The 20,735-nt window shown below is 37.7% G+C and overlaps 1 protein-coding gene and 1 non-coding gene across 5 annotated transcripts in view; both read left to right on the top strand.

Annotated features, from left to right (window-relative positions):
• The window catches only part of IAH1 (isoamyl acetate hydrolyzing esterase 1 (putative)), a 34,717-nt gene that overhangs the window by 2,545 nt on the left and 11,437 nt on the right, over window positions 1–20,735 (top strand). For all 4 annotated transcript variants that reach the window (XR_013172503.1, XM_077153145.1, XM_077153144.1 and 1 more), the window contains exons 3-4: window positions 16,540–16,688; window positions 19,107–19,268. Coding sequence is in view for 3 of the 4 variants with exons in the window: in XM_077153145.1 (XP_077009260.1) it covers window positions 16,540–16,688; window positions 19,107–19,268 (311 nt within the window). In the remaining variant the exon portion in view is untranslated. The remainder of the gene's footprint in view (window positions 1–16,539; window positions 16,689–19,106; window positions 19,269–20,735) is intronic.
• Window positions 16,143–16,246, top strand: LOC143678549 (U6 spliceosomal RNA). The gene has a single exon (XR_013173338.1). It is a non-coding gene; the product is annotated as a U6 spliceosomal RNA (small nuclear RNA).

Consider the following 20,735-nt stretch of genomic DNA (forward strand, 5'->3'; position numbering starts at 1 on the left):
ATGCCTATGCTTTCTCCTTCATTTTTATTCCTAAAGTAGAATTTGCTTTCTGCTTTTTTTTTTCCAGTTCCCAGAAGCTTTCTGTTTTAGGTGGACTTAATTTAAAACATGAAAACATTATTTCATTCTTCAGTCTTCTCTTCTATAAAATGGGGGAATTAAAGTAGCTAACTTTTATTGAAAGCTTATTCTGTTCCAGACAGTATGCCAAGTGTTCCATGAGTATTATTGTTTTTTTAATTCATGTTTATTTTAATATAGAGAGAATGGTTGATAGATACAGGAATATTTATAAATACGTGTGTATATACTGATTAATATACAAACATACATTTCCTAGCTCTATTCAGTTAGGGGTCCTAAAACAATGCCACTCCAGTAGCTATTAGCACATCCAGTGTCCCGATTTTGGTTTCTAGAAACCAATCCCTAGATAAAGAGACAAGGACTCCTTGAAGAAATGGATAATTGTAAGTTGACATAGGGAAAATATAAAATAAAAAAGTATAAAAATTTTAGAAAAAAGTTATTAGAGAAAACCTTCATAAACTAGTGATGGACAAAGTGTTCTTAGACACACCATAAAGCATGACTTATAAATGAAAACATTAATAAATTGGACTTCATTACACTTTTTTTTACAATGATTATGTGGATACTTTGTTTAAATATGCCTATGGTTAAGCTAACTAAGATCCTTTTTTTTTAAAATTATAATCTTTCCATTTCACATATATAATCAGTAATTCATAATATCATCACATAGTTGCATATTCATCATCATGATCATTTCTTAGAACATTTGCATCAATTCAGAAAAAGAAATAAAAAGACAAAAAAAATTCATACATACCATACCCTTACCCCTCCCGTTCATTGATCATTAGCATTTAAATCTATCTAAATTTATTTTGACATTTGTTTCCCCATTATTTATTTTCATTCCATTTATTTTAATCATCTGTTGATAAGGTAGATAAAAGGAGCATCAGACACAAAATTTTCACAATCACACAGTCACATTGTGAAAGCTATATCATTATACAGTCATCTTCAAGAAACGTGGCTACTGGAACACAGCTCTATATTTTCAGACAGTTCCCTCCAGCCTCTCCATTACATCTTGACTAACAAGGTGTTATCTACTTAATGCATAAGAATAACCTCCAGGATAACCTCTTGACTGTTTGGAATCTCTCAGCCATTGACACTTTATTTTGTCTCATTTCGCTCTTCCCCCTTTCATAAGAGTTGGGAAATTTTCAGTGATAATTTCCTCCATTAGTTTTTCTCCTCCTTTTCCCTTCTCTTCTCCTTCTGGGACACCCACAACATGTATATTCATGAGCTTCATGTTGTCATTCAATTCCCTGAGTCCCTGCTGATATTTTTCCATTCTTTTCCCTATATTTTTTTTTGCTTGTCAGATTTCAGATGTTCTGTCCTCCAGTTCACTAATCCTGTCTTCTGCCTCTTGAAATCTGACATTGTAGGTTTCCATTGTATTTTTTCATCTCTTTTATGGTGCCTTTCATTCCCATAAGTTCTATGATTTGTTTTTTCAGACTTTTGATTTCTTCTTTTTGTTCATTCCTTGCCTACTGTATATCCTCCCTCAGTTCATTGATTTGAGTTTTGATGAGGTTTTTCATGTCTGTTTGAACATTCTGAATTATTGTTTCAACTGCTGTATCTCATTTGAATTATTGGTTTGTTCCTTTGACTGAGACATATCTTCAATTTTCCTAGTGTGATTTGTTATTTTTTGCTGGCATCTAGGCATTTAATTACCTTAATTAGTTTATTCTGGAGATTGTTTTCACTTCTTTTACCAGGATTTTCTGGGTGGTTGACTTTGTTGACTCTGTTTTTTGACATTCAGTTCAGCTTATTCTGGACCACTAGCTTAGTTTTGTTTAACAGAGCAGGATTTTTCAGTTCTTGTTTTCTTGTTTCTTACCCTGCCTATATGGTTTTTTACCCCCCACCCTTAGGAGGGTCTACTTAGGTATTATAGACCCCATCCAGGTTTTCCCAGACTTAACTGGCCTCCTGTCAGGAGGAAAGAGTCACCTGCATCATTCATCCTGAGGATGAGACCCAGCAGATTGAAAGACTTTCCTTTGAAGTCTCTGGACTCTGTATTTTTCCTGTCCTGCCCAGTATGTAGCACCTGTGGGCCTGCGAGTCCCTCCAGCAAATAAGGTGATGTGGTACCTTTAACTTCAGCAGACTCTCCCTACTAGGGGTGTGTGGAGACAGAGGAGAGGTTGTAGGCTGGCTTGAATTGCTTCAAATTTCCAACCCTGGGGTCTGAATTCCTTGAGGGAGGAATTCCACCTGAGTTGGGCCCCACCCCTCTCCTGGGACAGGCACAGGCTCTAGATAGGCTCTCCAACAAGTTTGTTTCTGCCTATACCTGGGGCAGTTGCAGCCTGAGAAGCCCTGCCTCTGTATCCAAAGGCAGTCCAGCCTTTGTAGAAACCCAGCCACAAAAAAATAGAGAGAGAAAGAGAAAAATCCTTCTCAGAGCAGGACCCCCATTCCTCAGGTTTGCCAATCAAGAGCCTAAGTTGGTATGTTTCTTTGTGTACCTTCACATCCTGTGTGCCCCCTCCTTTCCTTCAGAGCCTAGACCCTTTCAGGTATTTTGTGCTATCCGATCCAAAAAACCTCTGTTTCTTTTTTTCTTTTTCCATCAGCCCTGCCCCTTGGCGCTGGGGCAAAAATCAGCAACCTCCACTTTGCCCAGGTTCAGCTGAGCTGGGGGCCTATTTTTAGTAGTCAGAATTTGTGAATTAATTCTACAATTGAAGCTTAGTTGCATTCAGCCCCTGGTGCTGGTACAGTCCCTTTCCTTTCTCCTCTGAGAAGCAGCCTATGGGGGAGGGGCGCCAGCCGCTGCGGCTTGGGGAACTGAACGTTCTGGGGGCGCTCACAACCAGTCCAGTTGGTTCAGACTGGGGTATGCTGTGTGTCCGGTCACTGCATGGCCCCAGGAGTTGTTCTGTGCTGTTCCTGGCTATTTAGTAGCTGTTCTGGAGGACGAACTAAATCCCACACCTCGCTAAGCCACCATCTGTGGCCTATTCCCACTTCCCATGTGTATTACTCCATTTAATCTTTATAGTACTTTGCAATGTAGAGTATTTTTATTCTCCTGCTCGTTTTATAACTAAGAATAATAAGGTGGAAGAAGGTTAAATAACTTGCCCATTCTTACACAAGTAATGAATAACAGGTACTCTGGCTCCAGAGCAGGTGTTATCCCCAGTCTCTGGGGAAAGCAGGAATGCCTACTTTCATAAGATTTTTGGGAAAATTTAAAAAGCTAATCTGTATTTGCTTAGTCAAGTTCCTGGAACATAATAAGTGCTCAGTAAAGATTAGCTTTTATTTTTAGTAACTGGTAACTTTAACTAGTTCTTTGACCTTTCTGAACAAATAAAAGATGCTGCAGTTAATAGCTAAATAAGTACTCAAACTGAAAAACTCCAGGCATTTCACTTGTTTAACCAACATAAGAATGTTTCATAGTTAATAGCTTTTAGTCCTAAAATCTTGTCAGAATTGATGGTTTATAGGTATGATTGCTAAAGACCGCTTAACTAGAAGCCAATTGTTTTTCAGAATTCAGAGTAATCACGAGATGAGAGAAAGTTAGAGACAGCATATACTTTCTTATGACTTATATAACTTTTTTAAAAAGTGTCTTGTTGAGGCACAAAGCACAACTCAGTGACTGCTGGATGACCTCACAAGGAGACTGTACCTGGGTCTGCCCTCAGTCTTCCGGTCTCAGAAGCCCTGAGCATGCCTACCTCTCCCTAGGTACACCGACATCAGTGATGCTCAGGAGAAGCTATTATAAACAAAAATTCCACTAAAATAAAGATGGCGCCATCAGCCAGAATGGAATACTTACTAACTTACTGAGCACATGTTCTTCCTATAGGTTAAACTACAGCTAGTCTTTAAATGTGTTAATATTTTGAGTAAATTTTTGCATTCTAGACATTTGCTTTAGCTATCTGCACATGCCTGAATTGATGTGTTTTAACTTAATGTAATTTGCAAGTTTGAAATTTATTAGGGGCCTCTTAACTGGAATTACCCCGTGTACTGCCTATATTCATTAAATTTAAAATCCAAGAGGTTATAATCTTTATCCCTCAATGACATCTTTAAATTTAACTTTTAGAGCCGTTTTATTGAGATAGATGTGCATATTATACACTCCATCCAGTAGCTGGCAGTATAATCCCAGAGTTGTGCATTCATCACCACAGTTTTAGAACATTTCAATTACTCCATAAACAAATACCCCATATGCCTTATCCAGTGCTATATTTACCCTTAGCCTAGTGTGTTACATTTGTTACAGTTGAGGAAAGAATATTAAAATATTGCTGTTAACTGTCGTCTATAGTTTGTATTTCTAATATACCATCCTATTATTAACATCTTGTATTAGTGATATGCATTTGTTCTGGTTCATGAGAGAACATTCTTATATTTGTACTATTAACCACAGTTGTCGTCCACAATGGGATTCACCATGTTAGTAGTCTTATCCTCTAAGCTTCTTTGTTATATCCTCTAAGCTTTCCTTCTAGTGACATACATGACCCTAAACTTTCCCTTGCAGCCACAGTCACATACATAATTCAGTGCTGCTAATTACACTCACAATAATGTGTTATTACTGCTATCCATTTCTAAATATTTACAGTAAAATTAAAATTCTATACAAATTAAGTATCAGTTCCCCATTCTCTACCTTGTTCTATCTCTCATTAACCTATACCCTATGTGTTAGCTCCATTATCTGCTCTTTATGATTAGTTTATTTTAGCGACATCATACAATATTTATCCTATGCGTCTGTTTTATTTCACTCAACATAATGTCCCATAATGTCCTCAAGGTTCATCAGTCTTGTTGCATATATCAGGACTTCATTCGTTTTTACAGCTGAATAATATTTCATCATATGTATATACCACATTTCGTTTATGTATTCATCGGTTGATGGATACTTCAGTTGTTTCTATCTTTTGGCAATTATAAATAATGCTGCTGTGTCATTCCTTTTTACAGCTGAATAATATTTCATCATATGTGTATACCACATTTCGTTTATGTATTCATCAGTTGATGGATACTTCAGTTGTTTCTGTCTTTTGGCAATTATAAATAATGCTGCTGTGAACATTGGTGTGCAAGTGTCCATTTACATAACTGCTTTCAGTTCTTCTGAGTATATACCTAGTAGCAGGATTGTTGAATCATATGGCAATTCAATACTTAGTTTTCTGAGCAGTTATCAGACTATCTTCCACAGTGACTGTACCATTCTACATTCCAACCAGCTGTTAATAAGTGTTCCTATTCTCCATATTCTCTCCACCACTTGTAGTTTCCCCTTTTTTTTAATTGTGGCAAATCTAGTAGGTATGACATGATATCTCATTGTGGTTTTTTTTTTATTTATTAAAAAAAATTAACACAACATTTAGAAATCATTCCATTCAACATATACAATCAGTAATTCTTAATATCATCACATAGATGCATATTCATCATTTCTTAGTACATTTGCATCAATTTAGAAAAAGAAATAGAAAGACAACAGAAAAAGAAATAAAACGATAATAGAAAAAAATAAAAATAAATAAATAAATAAACTATACCTCAGATGCAGCTTCATTCACTGTTTTAACATAATTACATTACAATTAGGTAGTATTGTGCTGTCCATTTCTGAGTTTTTGTATCCAGTCTTGTTGCACAGTCTGTATCCCTTCAGCTCCATTTACCCATTATCTTACCCTATTTCTATCTCCTGATGGTCTCTGTTACCAGTGACATATTCTAAATATATTCTCTAATCTCAGTTCACATCAGTGGGACCATACAGTATTTGTCCTTTAGTTTTTGGCTAGTCTCACTCAGCATAATGTTCTCAAGGTCCATCCATGTTGTTACATGCTTTAAGACATCCATGTTCTGTCTTAAAGCTGCATAATATTCCATCATCTGTATATACCACAGTTTGTTTAGCCACTCGTCTGTTGATGGACATTTTGACTGTTTCCATCTCCTTGCAATTGTAAATAATGCTGCTATAAACACTGGTGTGCAAATGTCCGTTTGTGTCTTTGCCCTTAAGTCCTCTGAGTAGATACCTAGCAATGGTATTGCCGGGTCATATGGCAATTCTGTATTCAGCTTTTTGAGGAACCGCCAAACTGCCTTCCACAGTGGTTGCACCATTTGACATTCCCACCAACAGTGAATAAGTGTGCCTCTTTCTCCACATCCTCTCCAGCACTTGTCATTTTCTGTTTTGTTGATAATGGCCAATCTGGTGGGTGTGAGATGATATCTCTTTGTGGCTTTGATTTGCATTTCTCTAATGGCCAGGGACGTTGAGCATCTCTTCATGTGCCTTTTGGCCATTTGTATTTCCTCTTCTGAGAGGTGTCTGTTCAAGTCTTTTTCCCATTTTGTAATTGGATTGGCTGTCTTTTTGTTGTTGAGTTGAACAATCTCTTTATAAATTCTGGATACTAGACCTTTATCTGATATGTCGTTTCCAAATATTGTCTCCCATTGTGTAGGCTATCTTTCTACTTTCTTGATGAAGTTCTTTGATGCAAAAAAGTGTTTAATTTTGAGGAGCTCCCATTTCTTTCTTTCTTTCTTCAGTGCTCTTGCTTTAGGTTTAAGGTCCATAAAACCGCCTCCAATTGTAAGATTCATAAGATATCTCCCTACATTTTCCTCTAACTGTTTTATGGTCTTAGACCTAATGTTTAGCTCTTTGATCCATTTTGAGTTAACTTTTGTATAGGGTGTGAGATACGGGTCTTCTTTCATTCTTTTGCATATGGATATCCAGTTTTCTAGGCACCATTTATTGAAGAGACTGTTCTGTCCCAGGTGAGTTGGCTTGACTGCCTTATCAAAGATCAAATGTCCATAGATGAGAGGGTCTGTATCTGAGGACTCTATTCGATTCCATTGGTCGATATATCTATCTTTATGCCAATACCATGCTGTTTTGACCACTGTGGCTTCATAATATGCCTTAAAGTCAGGCAGAGTGAGACCTCCAGCTTTGTTTTTTTTCCTCAAGATACTTTTAGCAATCCAGGGCACCCTGCCCTTCCAGATAAATTTGCTTATTGATTTTTCTATTTCTGAAAAATAAGTTGTTGGGATTTTGATTGGTATTGCATTGAATCTGTAAATCAATTTAGGTAGAATTGACATCTTAACTATATTTAGTCTTCCAATCCATGAACACGGTATGCCCTTCCATCTATTTAGGTCTTCTGTGATTTCTTTTAACAGTTTTTTGTAGTTTTCTTTGCATAGGTCTTTTGTCTCTTTAGTTAAATTTATTCCTAGGTATTTTATTCTTTTAGTTGCAGTTGTAAATGGGATTCGTTTCTTGATTTCCCCCTCCGCTTGTTCATTGCTAGTGTATAGAAATGCTACAGATTTTTGAATGTTGATCTTGTAACCTGCTACTTTGCTGTACTCATTTATTAGCTCTAGTAGTTTTGCTGTGGATTTTTCAGGGTTTTCGATGTATGGTATCATATCATCTGCAAACAGTGATAGTTTTACTTCTTCCTTTCCAATTTTGATGCCTTGTATTTCTTTTTCTTGTCTAATTGCTCTGGCTAGAACCTCCAACACGATGTTGAATAACAGTGGTGATAATGGACATCCTTGTCTGGTTCCTGATCTTAGGGGGAAAGTTTTTAATTTTTCCCCATTGAGGATGATATTAGCTGTTTGTTTTTCATATATTCCCTCAATCATTTTAAGGAGGTTCCCTTGTATTCCTATCCTTTGAAGTGTTTTCAACAGGAAAGGATGTTGAATCTTGTCAAATGCCTTCTCTGCATCAGTTGAGATGATCATGTGATTTTTCTGCTTTCATTTGTTGATGTGGTGTATTACATTAATTGATTTTCTTATGTTGAACCAACCTTGCATACCTGGGATGAATCCTACTTGGTCATGATGTATAATTCTTTTAATGTGTTGCTGGATTCGATTTGCTAGAATTTTGTTGAGGATTTTTGCATCTATATTCATTAGAGAGATTGGTCTGTATTTTTCTTTTTTTGTAATATCTTTGCCTGGTTTTGGTATGAGGGAGATATTGGCTTCATAGAATGAATGAGGTAGCTTTCCCTCCACTTCGATTTTTTTGAAGAGTTTGAGGAGAGTTAGTACTAATTCTTTCTGGAATGTTTGGTAGAATTCACATGTGAAGCCGTCTGGTCCTGGACTTTTCTTTTTGGGAAGCTTTTGAATGACTGATTCAAGTTCTTTACTTGTGATTGGTTTGTTGAGGTCATCTATTTCTTCTTGAGTCAAAGTTGGTTGTTCATGCCTTTCTAGGAAATTGTCCATTTCATCTACATTGTTATGTTTATTAGCATAAACTTGTTCATAGTATCCTGTTATTACCTCTTTTATTTCTGTGAGGTCAGTGGTTATGTCTCCTCTTCCATTTCTGATCCTATTTATTTGCATCCTCTCTCTTCTTCTTTTTGTCAATCTTGCTAAGGGCCCATCAATCTTATTGATTTTCTCATAGAACCAACTTCTGGTCTTATTGATTTTCTCTATTGTTTTCATGTTCTTAATTTCATTTATTTTTGCTCTAATCTTTGTTATTTCTTTCCTTTTGCTCTCTTTGGGGTTAGTTTGCTGTTCTTTCTCCAGTTCTTCCAAGTGAACAGTTAATTCCCAAATTTTTGCCCTTTCTTCTTTTCTGATATAGGCATTTAGGGCAATAAATTTCCCTCTTAGCACTGCCTTTGCTGTGTCCCATAAGTTTTGATATGTTGTGTTTTCATTTTCATTTGCCTCGAGGTATTTACTAATTTCTCTTGCACTTTCTTCCTTGACCCACTGGTTGTTGAAAAGTGTGTTGTTGAGCCTCCACGTATGTGTGAATTTTCTGGCACTCCATCTATTATTGATTTCCAGCTTCATTCCTTTATGATCTGAGAAAGTGTTGTGTATGATTTCAATCCTTTTAAATGTTGAGACTTGCTTTGTGACCCAGCATATGGTCTATCTTTGAGAATGATCCATGAGCACTTGAGAAAAAGGTGTATCCTGCTATTGTGGGGTGTAATGTCCTATAAATGTCTGTTAAGTCTAGCTCATTTATTGCAATATTCAAATTCTCTGTTTCTTTATTGATCCTCTGTCTAGATGTTCTGTCCATTGATGAGAGTGGGGAATTGAAGTTTCCAACTATTATGGTAGATGTGTCTATTTCCCTTTTCAGTATTTGCAGTGTATTCCTCACGTATTTAGGGGCATTCTGATTCAGTGCGTAAATATTTATGATTGTTATTTCTTCTTGTTTAATTGTTCCTTTTATTAGTAGATAGTATCCTTTATCTCTTTTAATTGTTTTACATTTGAAAACTAATTTGTTGAATATTAGTATAGCTACTCCTGCTCTTTTCTGGTTGTTATTTGCATGAAATATCTTTTCCCAGCCTTTCACTTTCAAACTATGTTTATATTTGGGTCTAAGATGTGTTTCCTGTAGACAGCAGTTTTTTAATCCATTCTGACAGTCTATGTCTTTTGATTGGGGAATTCAGTCCATTAACATTTAGTGTTATTACTGTTTGGGTAATACTTTCCTCTACCATTTTGCCTTATATATCATATATACACTCTTCTCCACACCTCTCTCTTCTGTCTTTTCGTATCTGACTCTAGTGCTCCCTTTAGTATTTCTTGCAGAGCTGGTCTCTTTGTCACAAATTCTCTCAGTGACTTTTTGTCTGAAAATGTTTTAATTTCTCCCTCATTTTTGAAGGACAATTTTGCTGGATATAGAATTCTTGGTTGGCAGTTTTTCTCTTTTAGTAATTTAAATATATCATCCCACTGTCTTCTTGCCTCCATGGTTTCTGCTGAGAAATCTACACATAGTCTTATTGGGTTTCCCTTGTATGTGATGGATTGTTTTTCTCTTGCTGCTTTCAAGATCCTCTCTTTCTCTTTGACCTCTGACATTCTAACTAGTAAGTGTCTTGGAGAACGCCTATTTGGAACTATTCTCTTCAGGGTGTGCTGCACTTCTTGGATCTGTAATTTTAGGTCTTTCATAAGAGTTGGGAAATTTTCAGTGATAATTTCTTCCATTAGTTTTTCTCCTCCTTTTCCCTTCTCTTCTCCTTCTGGGACACCCACAACACGTATATTTGTGCGCTTCACATTATCACTCAATTCCCTGCTCAAATTTTTCCCATTCTTTTCCCTATAGTTTCTGTTTCTTTTGGATTTCAGATGTTCCATCCTCCAGCTCACTAATTCTAACCTCTGTCTCTTGAAGTCTACCATTGTAGGTTTCCATTGTTTTTTTCATCTCTTCTACTGTATCTTTCATTCCCATAAGTTCTGTGATTTGTTTTTTCAGACTTTCCATTTCTTCTTTTTGTTCAGCCCATGTCGTCTTCATGTCCTCCCTCAATTCATTGATTTGGTTTTTGAAGAGGTTTTCCATTTCTGTTCATATATTCAGAATTAATTATTTCAGCTCCTGTATCTCATTTGAACTATTGGTTTGTTCCTTTGACTGGGCCATATCTTCAATTTTCCTGGTGTGATTTGTTATTTTTTGCTGGCGTCTGGACATTTAATCAGATTTCCCTGAGTGTGAGACCCAGCAGGTTGAAAGATTTTCCTGTGAAGTCTGTGGGCCTTGTTTTTTTTTTATCCTGCCCAGTATGTGGCACTTGTCTGTCTGTGGGTCCCACCAGCAAAAGATGTTGTGGCTCCTTTATTAATGCCACTATTGGTGTTTGGTTGGACCCAGTCCCTGCCACTGTCAGAAACTCTCTCCTCTCCATCCGGGCAGCCGCCTGTGGGGGAAGGGTGCCGGCCGCTGTCCGCCGCGGCTTGGGGAAGTCACTGATCCGAGACTCGCCGCCGGACCGGGAAGCTGCCTGTGGGGGAGAGGCGCTGGTCGCCAGCCGCTGCGGCTTTGGGAACTCGCTGATCCGAGACTCGTAGCCGGTCCGGGAAGCCGCCCGTGAGAGAGGGGTGCTGGCCAACGGCCACCGCGGCTTGGGAAACTTGCCTCTCCGAGACTCTCAGCCGGTCCGGGAAGGAGGGGGGGAGGGGCGCCGGCAGCCGCCGGGGAAGCGCGCACCACTCAGGGAGCTCACCGCAGCGGAGTCTCACAGCTGATCCAGCCCGTCCAGACTGGGGTTCACTGTGTGTCCGGTCCCTGCCGTGGCCCTGGGAGCTGTCCTGCACTGTTTCTGGTCACCTAGTAGTTGCTCTGGAGGACGAACCAAGACGTGCGTACCTTACTAAGCCGCCATCTTGGCCCCTCATTGTGGTTTTGATTTGTATTTCACTAATAGTGATGTTGAGCATCTTTTATGTGCTTTTAGCCGACTGTATTTTATCTTTGGAAAATTGTCTTTTTCTTAATTAAGAAAACTTCTTAATTGCATTTGTAACAGAGAACTTCTTAATTAAGAAAATTGCCAATCTTTTTTTTCCCCTATTTTTTTCTGTACCCCTTACCACTCCCTTTCATTGATCGCTAGCATTTCAGTCTACTAAATTTATTTTAACACTTCTTCCCCCTCTTATTTATTTATTTTTAATCTGTATGTTTTACTCTTCTGTCCATACTGTAGATAAAAGGAGCATCAGACACAAGATTTTCACAGTCACACAGTCACATTGCAAAAGCTATATCATTATACAATCATCTTCAAGAAACGTAGTACTGGAACACAACTGTACATTTTCAGCCATTTTTCTCCAGCCTCTCCAATATACCTTAACTAAAAAGGTGATATCTATATAATGCATAAGAATAACCTCCAGGATAATCTCTTGACTCTGTTTGAAGTCTCTCAGCCATTGACATTTTGTCGTATTTCTCTCTTCCCTCTTTTGGTCGAGAAGGCTTTTTCAGTCCCTTGATGCTGAATCCCAGCTCATTCTAGGATTTCTGTCCCACATTGCCAGGAAGGTTTACACCCCTGGGAGTCATGTCCTACATATAGAGAGGGAGGGCAGTGAGTGTGCTTGTGTTGTTGACTGAGAGAGAGAGGCCACATCTGAGCAGCAAAAGAGGTTCTTTTGGGGATGACTCTTAGGCCTAATTTTCAGTAGGCTTAGCCTATCCTTTGCAGGGATAAGTTTCATGTGAACAAACCCCAAGATTGAGAGCTTAGTCTTTTGCTTTGGTTGTCCCACTGCTTGTGAGACTATCCGGAATTCTCCACATGGGGAAGTTGAATTTTCCCCCTTTCTTGCTATTCCCCCAAGGGGACTTTGCAAATACTTTTCTATTCACTGTTCAGATCACTCTGGGATTTATCGGGGCATCACTCTGGACAAACGTATAAAATCTCATGCCCTACTCAAGGTTTCATGTGCTTATGGTGTTCATTTAAACTGTCCACATAAGTTATATTAGGAAGTGCACTAGTCAAAGTATAAATTTTGTACCAAATAAACTTTTTTTGCTTTAGTCTCATACATAGGTTAGTTTTAAAATATGAATTACTATTTTCTACACCCTGCAATATAACATTCCTTTGTTCTTCCTCATGCAAAGTTTATTAGTTACACTTTTCTCCCTTTTGGTCAGGATGGAATTATGGTGCCAGGGCCAGATTCATCACTAGGAGTCATCTCTCACGCCGCCAGCGAGACTTTCACCCTGGATGTCATTCCTGTGTAGTGGGGAGGGCAGTGATTTAACTTGCAGAGTTGGGCTTAAAGGGAGAGAGGCCATATCTGACCAACAAAAGAGGTGCTCAGGAAGTTACACTTAGGCATACCTATATGTAGGCTAAGCTTCTCCACTACATACACAAGAGCAAGCCTCAAGATGAAGGGCTTGGCCTATTGATTTGGGTGTCCCTGTTGTTTAACACAGTATCAGGGGTGTCCCCAGGGGTAAAGTTCAGTAGTTCCATATTTTTTCTCCCATTACTCAAGGGACTTTGCCAATACTTTTTGATTATCTGCTTAATATACTCTGGGATTTATCCAGGCATTACATTAGGATATACAGGATTAAAAGCCCTCATTCTTATTCTGGGCTCCCAGTGTTTGTATTCTTTAAATGATCTATCCAAACAGATTGAGGTAGATTATGTGCTACAGAAAACTTAGGTTCTATACAAAATAAACCTTTCTTCCTTTGGTCTCAAAGAGTAGATGGGGTTCTCAAGTACAGACAATGTCTTCCTTACCCCTGTATTCTGAATTACCTTAATCCCGACCTGATCAACTTCATTCTTATCTCTGTATACCAGGTTGTACATATATAAAACATCCTCTCAAACTCCAGAAATAACAATTACCCCACTTTGGACTTAATGTGACTGCTATAAGAGTTTGCAATCCAGGCCCCAGTTTTCTTATAAAGTATTTTCTAAATGAAACCATACAATGTTTGTTCTTTTGTTTCTGGCTTGTTTTGCCTCACCAAATGTCACACAGTTCATTCACAATGTTGTATGCCTCACAACTTCATTCCTTTTTGTAGCAGCACAGTATTCAATCATATGTCTGCATTGTTCGTCAATCTGCTTCTCGGTCAGTACATCCTTCAGCTACCTCCATTCATTGGGTATCCTGTATAATGTCCAAAGTCAATAGTCCATCAATACTCTCAATTTTAGATAATTTCATTGTTCCCGAGAGAAGGATAACCAATAAACACACCCTCACCAAATAGAAAATCCAAACCTCTCCTTAACTCTTGTCCCTCCCCCCGTTATTTACTCTGGTGTTGCTGTGGTACTGTTGATATTTTCCTGTTAAGCATAGCCCATAGCATGCAATAGCAGTTTTCACCCTATACCCCAAACTTATTCACTCTTTGTACAAGATTCATATCTTTGCAATAGTTCATGCAAGAACTTATTTACTTTTGCAGTGTTAATTAAGTGGGACACATGGGTCCATACAACTCCTATCAATCACGTTCACCTTCAGCATGAACGTGGTTATATTACTTGTAGACACACTAGTGAGCTACCTTCACTTCTGTCTATTCCCTTACATTTTTTTAAGTTAATTTATTTATTTGTTGCTTGTGCCTTGGGTGTAAAGTTTAGGAAGCTACTTCCTAATACTAGGTCTTGAAGATGTTTCCCTACATTTTATTCTAGGAGCTTTATGGTACTGGTTCTTATGGTTAGGTGTTTGATCCACTTTGAGTTAATTTTTGTATAGAGTGTAACGTAAGGGTACTCTTTTCATTCTTTATATCCAGTTCTCCTATGCCCATTTGTTGAAAAGATTGTTTTGTCCCAGTTCAATGGATGTGGGGCCCTTGTCAAAGAACAGTTGACCATAGATTTGGTGGTCTATTTCTGTACTCTTGATTCGATCCCATTGGTCAATACTTCTATCTTTGTGCCTGTAGATATCTCATAACTCAGTTTTCTTTCTGTATCCTTAAGCCATCTGCTGTTTGTTCTCAGCACCTTCTATCTTTTGCTCAATACTTGAGATGACCCTCTAAGATGACGTATGAACTCCTATAACATTCTTATAATCAAACTAGCCTGTCTGTTAAATTGCTTATATCCACAGCAATTTCCTAACTACTTGTTGAACCCCAAGATTCTTTTTTTCCCCCCACATGCTCCTTTATTCTGGGCAGTAAGCTAATGCACTGACTCCCTGTAGCAATTATTGTGACTTTTAAATTAAAAAAAACTGCTCTTGGAATTGTATTGTGGTTTTTCTAGTGGCTATTACAAAGGGAGTCCCTTGGATGAGCCCTATAGCTCTATGGTACACAGATATCAGAGATAGTGTTCAGTGGAGGTAGCCATTGCGAACCACAGCTCACTACTAATGCTGCTTGGATTTCATCTTGTTGCTGGATTTATTCTGATTTTAGATCTAATGTTGGGAGTCTCTTCCTTGTGTGATACCTCTTTCTTTAGAGATTTTTGGGGTCCTTGCTGTTGACCTGAATTCTTCTTCCTCTTCCTCTTCTTTTTCTTCCTTTTCATCTCTTTCTTCTTTTTCTTCTCCTCCTTCAGCATCTTTGCTTGTAGACTTTCTGAATGATTCCTCTAGTTCTTTCTCCAGTTCCTTATTTTTTTATTAAGGTATAATGAAGTTTCTCATTTGCATTGTCAGATGTTTCATCTACCTGTCTGGCTCTGTTTTCAACCCCCATTACCTTCTGCATATGTTCAGTTGTAGCCATTGCTTCAAGATACTTTTTCTTTTGGGCCATTGGATCTTGATAAACTGATTCTTTCTCTTTTGATTTCTCTTCTTCCTTTTTCTCCTGAGGTTTCTCATCCTCTTTATTTTTCTCATCCTCTTTAAAATGTTTGTCTAATTCAGGCTCAATTAATTCTTCTGCAATGTCTTGAACCCCATCACCCGTGCCCGCCCTCCCCCTTCCCCCACACACCAAGCACCCCTGCCCGGACCACCTCTCTGCACATCCCCAACCCACACCACTGCCCCCTCTTATTATTTTTTTAACTTTTTATTATGGACAACTTTAAACATCTTCAGAAGCAGAGGGTGATGTATAATAACCCTTGTACCCATTGCCCATATTAGCCTTACCAGGAAGCAAATTACAAATGATGTCATTTTACCAAGACTACATAAATAATAAAAATAATTGGGCATCTTTTATGTAACTGGTATTGTATTTGGTGTTTTAAAAATGTTTTCTAATTGAAACTTGAATTTTGATTATCCTCACTTTGCATGTCAGGAAGCAAAATAACATTGCCTAAGGCCACACAGCTGGTCAGTGATAGAATTGGGATACATACCCAGGCCACCTGGCTCAGGGACAATGCTTGTTTTCATTGTACTGTACAGTACTGTGAATTGAACTAACACTTTTAAGAAGGAAAAAAATGCCTGTTAATGAACTCGTTTATACTGAAACACAATATATTTACTAAATTATTGCCAAATGCCTCATAAATATTCTAAATACATTTACCCTAAACTAAATCATTATTATGTTTACGTTCCAGCTTATTAGTGACTTTCTATATAAGATATATATTCAGGTTAATATTTGTGTGTTGTAAACTCCTTTTTAAAAGCACATCCTGGTGGTCACTTAAGTAGCACATATACTAAAATTTGAATGTTAGAAAATATTAGCATGGCCCCATGCAAGGAAGGCAAGCAAATTTGTAAAGGGTTCCATATTTTTATTTTTAAAGAAAGGACCTCCTGTACCATCCATGAAATTAATTTGCAGACTAAATCATAGCCCTTCGTACATAATTACTCATAACCTCTCATCAAGGAATAGGATGCCTTTACCTATATCTTCTATAGGTGCAGCATGAATAGCATGCTTCAACTATTTTATCACTCTTAGTTAATTAAGCACAGTAAAACTTGAGGCTGGATTAGTCATGTGACATCAGCAGAGGTGGCTAAATGAGTTCGTAAATAGTTCTTTGCCCACAATTTACCTTCTTTCTAAACTTTCCATTTCAGAAAATGTGATGTTCTGAATCGTGGATTTTCGGGTTATAATACCAGATGGGCCAAAATTATCCTTCCAAGATTAATCAGGAAAGGTAACAGTTTGGACAGCCCTGTAGCCATAACAATTTTCTTTGGTGCCAATGACAGTACTTTAAAAGGTAAAAACTTTTTTTTGTTGTTTTTCTAGCTCATTTCTAATCATTTTTACTTTAGAGTAAACTTAAATTTATATAGTTTTTCCCACTGTTTGCTTATCTCCCAATAGATAAAAGTTTTATAAAGCTTATATTGAGTTCCTCAGTTTACGTATGTATGTTTTTTCTGACTTCAACATCAGTGGATTTCATCCCAACTCATTTTCTACGTGGCCTCATTTGTTGGCAGACCTGGCATTTCGAACATTTTAATGTTGTTGCAGTTGGCAGTAGAGGGCTCAAATTGTACACCTTACAATTTGAATCCCGTGATGAAAAAGAAGTATTTCAGAGCAGCAGGGATCTGGAATTAGGATGTGCTTAAATTCTGGGTGATGCTAAACATGGCTTTTGAAAAGGAGACGTGGCTCTGCTTGCTTTCTGGAAAATTGCTGTGTGACGGGTGGAAAAGCTCATAAAGTGGAGCCTTTCCCTTTTCCCATCCTACTCTTAAAAAGAGAACCTCCTGCATGGTTCAAAGGAAGGATTGTTTAAAAAGCTGGGTAGTAAGCTTCCTGAGGTTTCCCCTATGTTCCCACTTCTGTCACAGAACCAGCACCAGAGTGTCTGCTGTTTTTAGGCCAATTGGGGTCATGCCAGGGGAGACCAGTGATACAGGAAGGGACAAGACTGACAGTAATGCACTGTTTATGAGAAAGATTATATAGAGTACAGGTATTGATAGAGAATTAAGTTACCTACTTGGAAAAAACTGAAGTCAGATCTTCTTTACATCTTACACCAAAATATCCTAGATAAATTAACATAATTATATATGCGGAAGAAAATTCCAAAGTACAAAATTTTTTTAAAAATAGATGAATTTTTACCAAATTGTGGGCAAGAAACAATGCTTCCTAAACATAAAAACTATAGAGTGGGTCACAAATTAAAAAATAGATTTATGAAATAAACAAAATAATTTATATTAAAAAAACTAAGCAGGAAAAAATAACTGAGAAAAACATTTGCAGAAATGAAAAAGGAAAAAAATGAAAGATTAATGTCATTAATGTAGAAATCAATAAGAAAAATACTCCAGTAGAAAAAGGACAGGAAATAATAGTTCAAAAACGAAATTTAGTGGCCAATACATGTTTCAAAATGTGTGAAAATTTCAGTTATCAAGAAAAATGCAAATTACAATAAGGTGTTTTTGTTTTTTCACCTCAATATAGAAAATAGTTTTAAGCAATAATACTTACAGCTGACAAATCTGAAATAAGGTGACTCTTACATTGCTATTGGGTGTAATCTTTCTAGAAAGCTGCTTGTTATTATGCATCAAGAACCTTCCCTCACCTAGAGATCCAGCCTAAGAAAATAATTCAGTAATGCAGTCAAAGATAAATGTGCAAAGATTTATATGCAGTGTTGTTTTTATAATAGCAAAAAATTAGAATGCTTCATAGTAAGGAAGTAGAAATATCAGTTATGGTCATCCCACAACTAAATACCATGCAGCCATTAAGTTTTGAGGATTATTTATGGACACAAATGTTCATAATATGTGTGGTGTGGAGAGCAGAATATAAAGCCACATATATTTAGAGTGATCCCAATTTTTGTTTTGTTTTGTTTTTTGCATGGGTAAGCACTGGAAAATGAACCTGGGTCTCTGACATGGCAGGTGAGAATTCTGCCACTGAGCCACCATCTCACTGCCCTGTTTTGTTTTTTTTGAAAAAAGCTTATATATCTACCTAGAAATACTGGAAATACATCCAAATGCCAGTGGTTTTCTGGGTGTGGTGGAATTATGAGTGATTTTAATTTCCTTCTTTACTTTTATATGTTGTTTGCAAGTGGTCTTCAATGAGCCTTGGAATCCCTATCTTGTGAGCCTCTCTAGGAATAATAGTAGTAGCAATACCTGACATTTATTTACTCGGTGCTTACTTTTTGGAAAGCACCTTGTTCTAAGTGCTTTACACTTACCTGATTTGATTTTTAGAATGGCCCTATGAGGTGGACTCTGTTTATTATCCGCATCTTGCCAGTAAGGAAATTGAGGTACAGAGAAATGAAGTATTTATCCAAGGTTTTGTGGCTAGTCAGTGACAGAGCCAGAATTAGAACCTGGGCCATTTGACCCCACAGCCTGGGCTGTCACTTTTCTTCACAAAGCCAACCTAATAGGCTAATAATAATGTGGCAACTAGAAGAGAAAAGACAGGAGTACTTCAAAGGCACACAGCAAAACCCTTTGAATTGAGGAACTGTATATTTTAAATTGTTTTCCCCTTATTTTTCTGTTTTTTATGCTAAAGAATCCCCCAATGTATGAGTCGTATCCATTTGCAAAAATGTCTATTAATCATAGTCATTGTCGTTTAGAACCAATATATATCTGAGCTAAAGTTTTATGTTTTTCCTGTACAGATGAGAATCCTAAGCAACACATTCCGCTAGATGAATACGTTGGGAATTTAAAGAGCATGGTGCAGTACCTGAAGTCTGTGGACATCCCTGAGAATAGAGTTATTCTTATCACGCCACCCCCTCTTTGTGAAACAGCTTGGGAGAGGGAGTGCCTCATGCAAGGTAAACCACACTAAACCACAGAATCACATCAGACCTGGATATAAATGCCCAGAGAGTAGTTTTCATAGCACTGTGGTTACTAGCCCAAAGCAGTTCATTTGTCTTTTCAGTCAATAGATGTTTAAAAATACATTTATGGCTTCTTATATTATATCTGAGAAAGTTTTTGACATAAAAAAGGGATTCTGTCTTGGTTAAGTTGGGGATCACTGGCCTGGGTATTTGAAGTTGCTGACCTTTCTATGAAGCCCACTGAAAATCGTATGGTGACAGCTGAGTGAACATCATTACAACAGCCATAATCTACTGTTCTCCATATGGTGCTTATTTTTATCCCCACAAACTTTTTATTTTTATTCAACTGTACACAGCCTGGGCCAGGAGCCAGGGATACTGATGTGAAAGTCCTTGCCTGTTGGGCTAGGGAGGGAGACAGTCAAGTAAATAGCTATTTGCAGCACAGTAATAAGTGATATCGTAGAGTTTTACATAAAATTCTATTGAAAGTTTGAAGATAGGAGATAAATAGGGAATATTTACCCTGGAGGAGAGAATATAGGGAGGAGGGAGATACGTTAGCTGTCTTCAGCTATTTGGAAGGGCTTTCATGCAAAGGGAATTAAGCATACTCTGGTCACCTGGTGAGCGGACAAAACTAGGATCTACCAGTGATCATCATCGAGAGGTGATTTTAGTTCAGCATAAAGAATGATATTCTGCCTTCCATTGGAAATTACCTTGTGAGGCAGTGAGTTCACCATTGCAAGAACTATTCAAGGTAAGACTGATGACCAGAGGAATAGAAGTTAGAACTGTGTCAGTGTTTCTGAGATTGTGGGTCACACACCCTTAGTGGATCATGAAACCAATTAAGTGAGTTACAATAAACATTTTTTTAATGGTTAGAATAGGAAAAAAATCAGTACCTCACAGTACGCATTGTTTTGAGAAACTTGTTTCACTTATATAGATGGATATGTGTTTAGAGGATCCTGATATAAAATGTATTTGTCACTGAGATTTTAGTAAGGTTTATGAACCATCAGACCACATTTTTTGTGTGGTCCCAGACTAACAGCATCAACATCATCTGGGAACTTGCTACAAATGCAAATTCTGCATCAGAACTCCAGGAGCAGAGCCCAGCAAGCTGTGATTCATCACGTACTCCAGGTGATTCTGCTGTGCACTGCAGTTTGGGAATCACTGCATTAGCCTTGGAGCCTGTAGGCTGTGGTCCACTGGCCACACGTTTTTGTAAACCAGGTTTTATTGGAACACAGCTGTGCCCACTGGTTAACACAGAGTTGACTAGTTATTAGCAGAGACTTGGCCCTTCAGCAGAAAAGTTTGCTGACCCCTGAGCTAGATTAATTGACCTCTGAGAGCCCTTCCAGCTCTAGATTTCTCTGATTGAGAGTCCTTTGTCACCTGGGATTCTCTTCAGACCTGAAATTTAAAATTTTT

The sequence above is a fragment of the Tamandua tetradactyla genome, chromosome 3 (assembly GCF_023851605.1).
Source record: "Tamandua tetradactyla isolate mTamTet1 chromosome 3, mTamTet1.pri, whole genome shotgun sequence".
Classification (NCBI taxonomy): domain Eukaryota; kingdom Metazoa; phylum Chordata; class Mammalia; order Pilosa; family Myrmecophagidae; genus Tamandua; species Tamandua tetradactyla.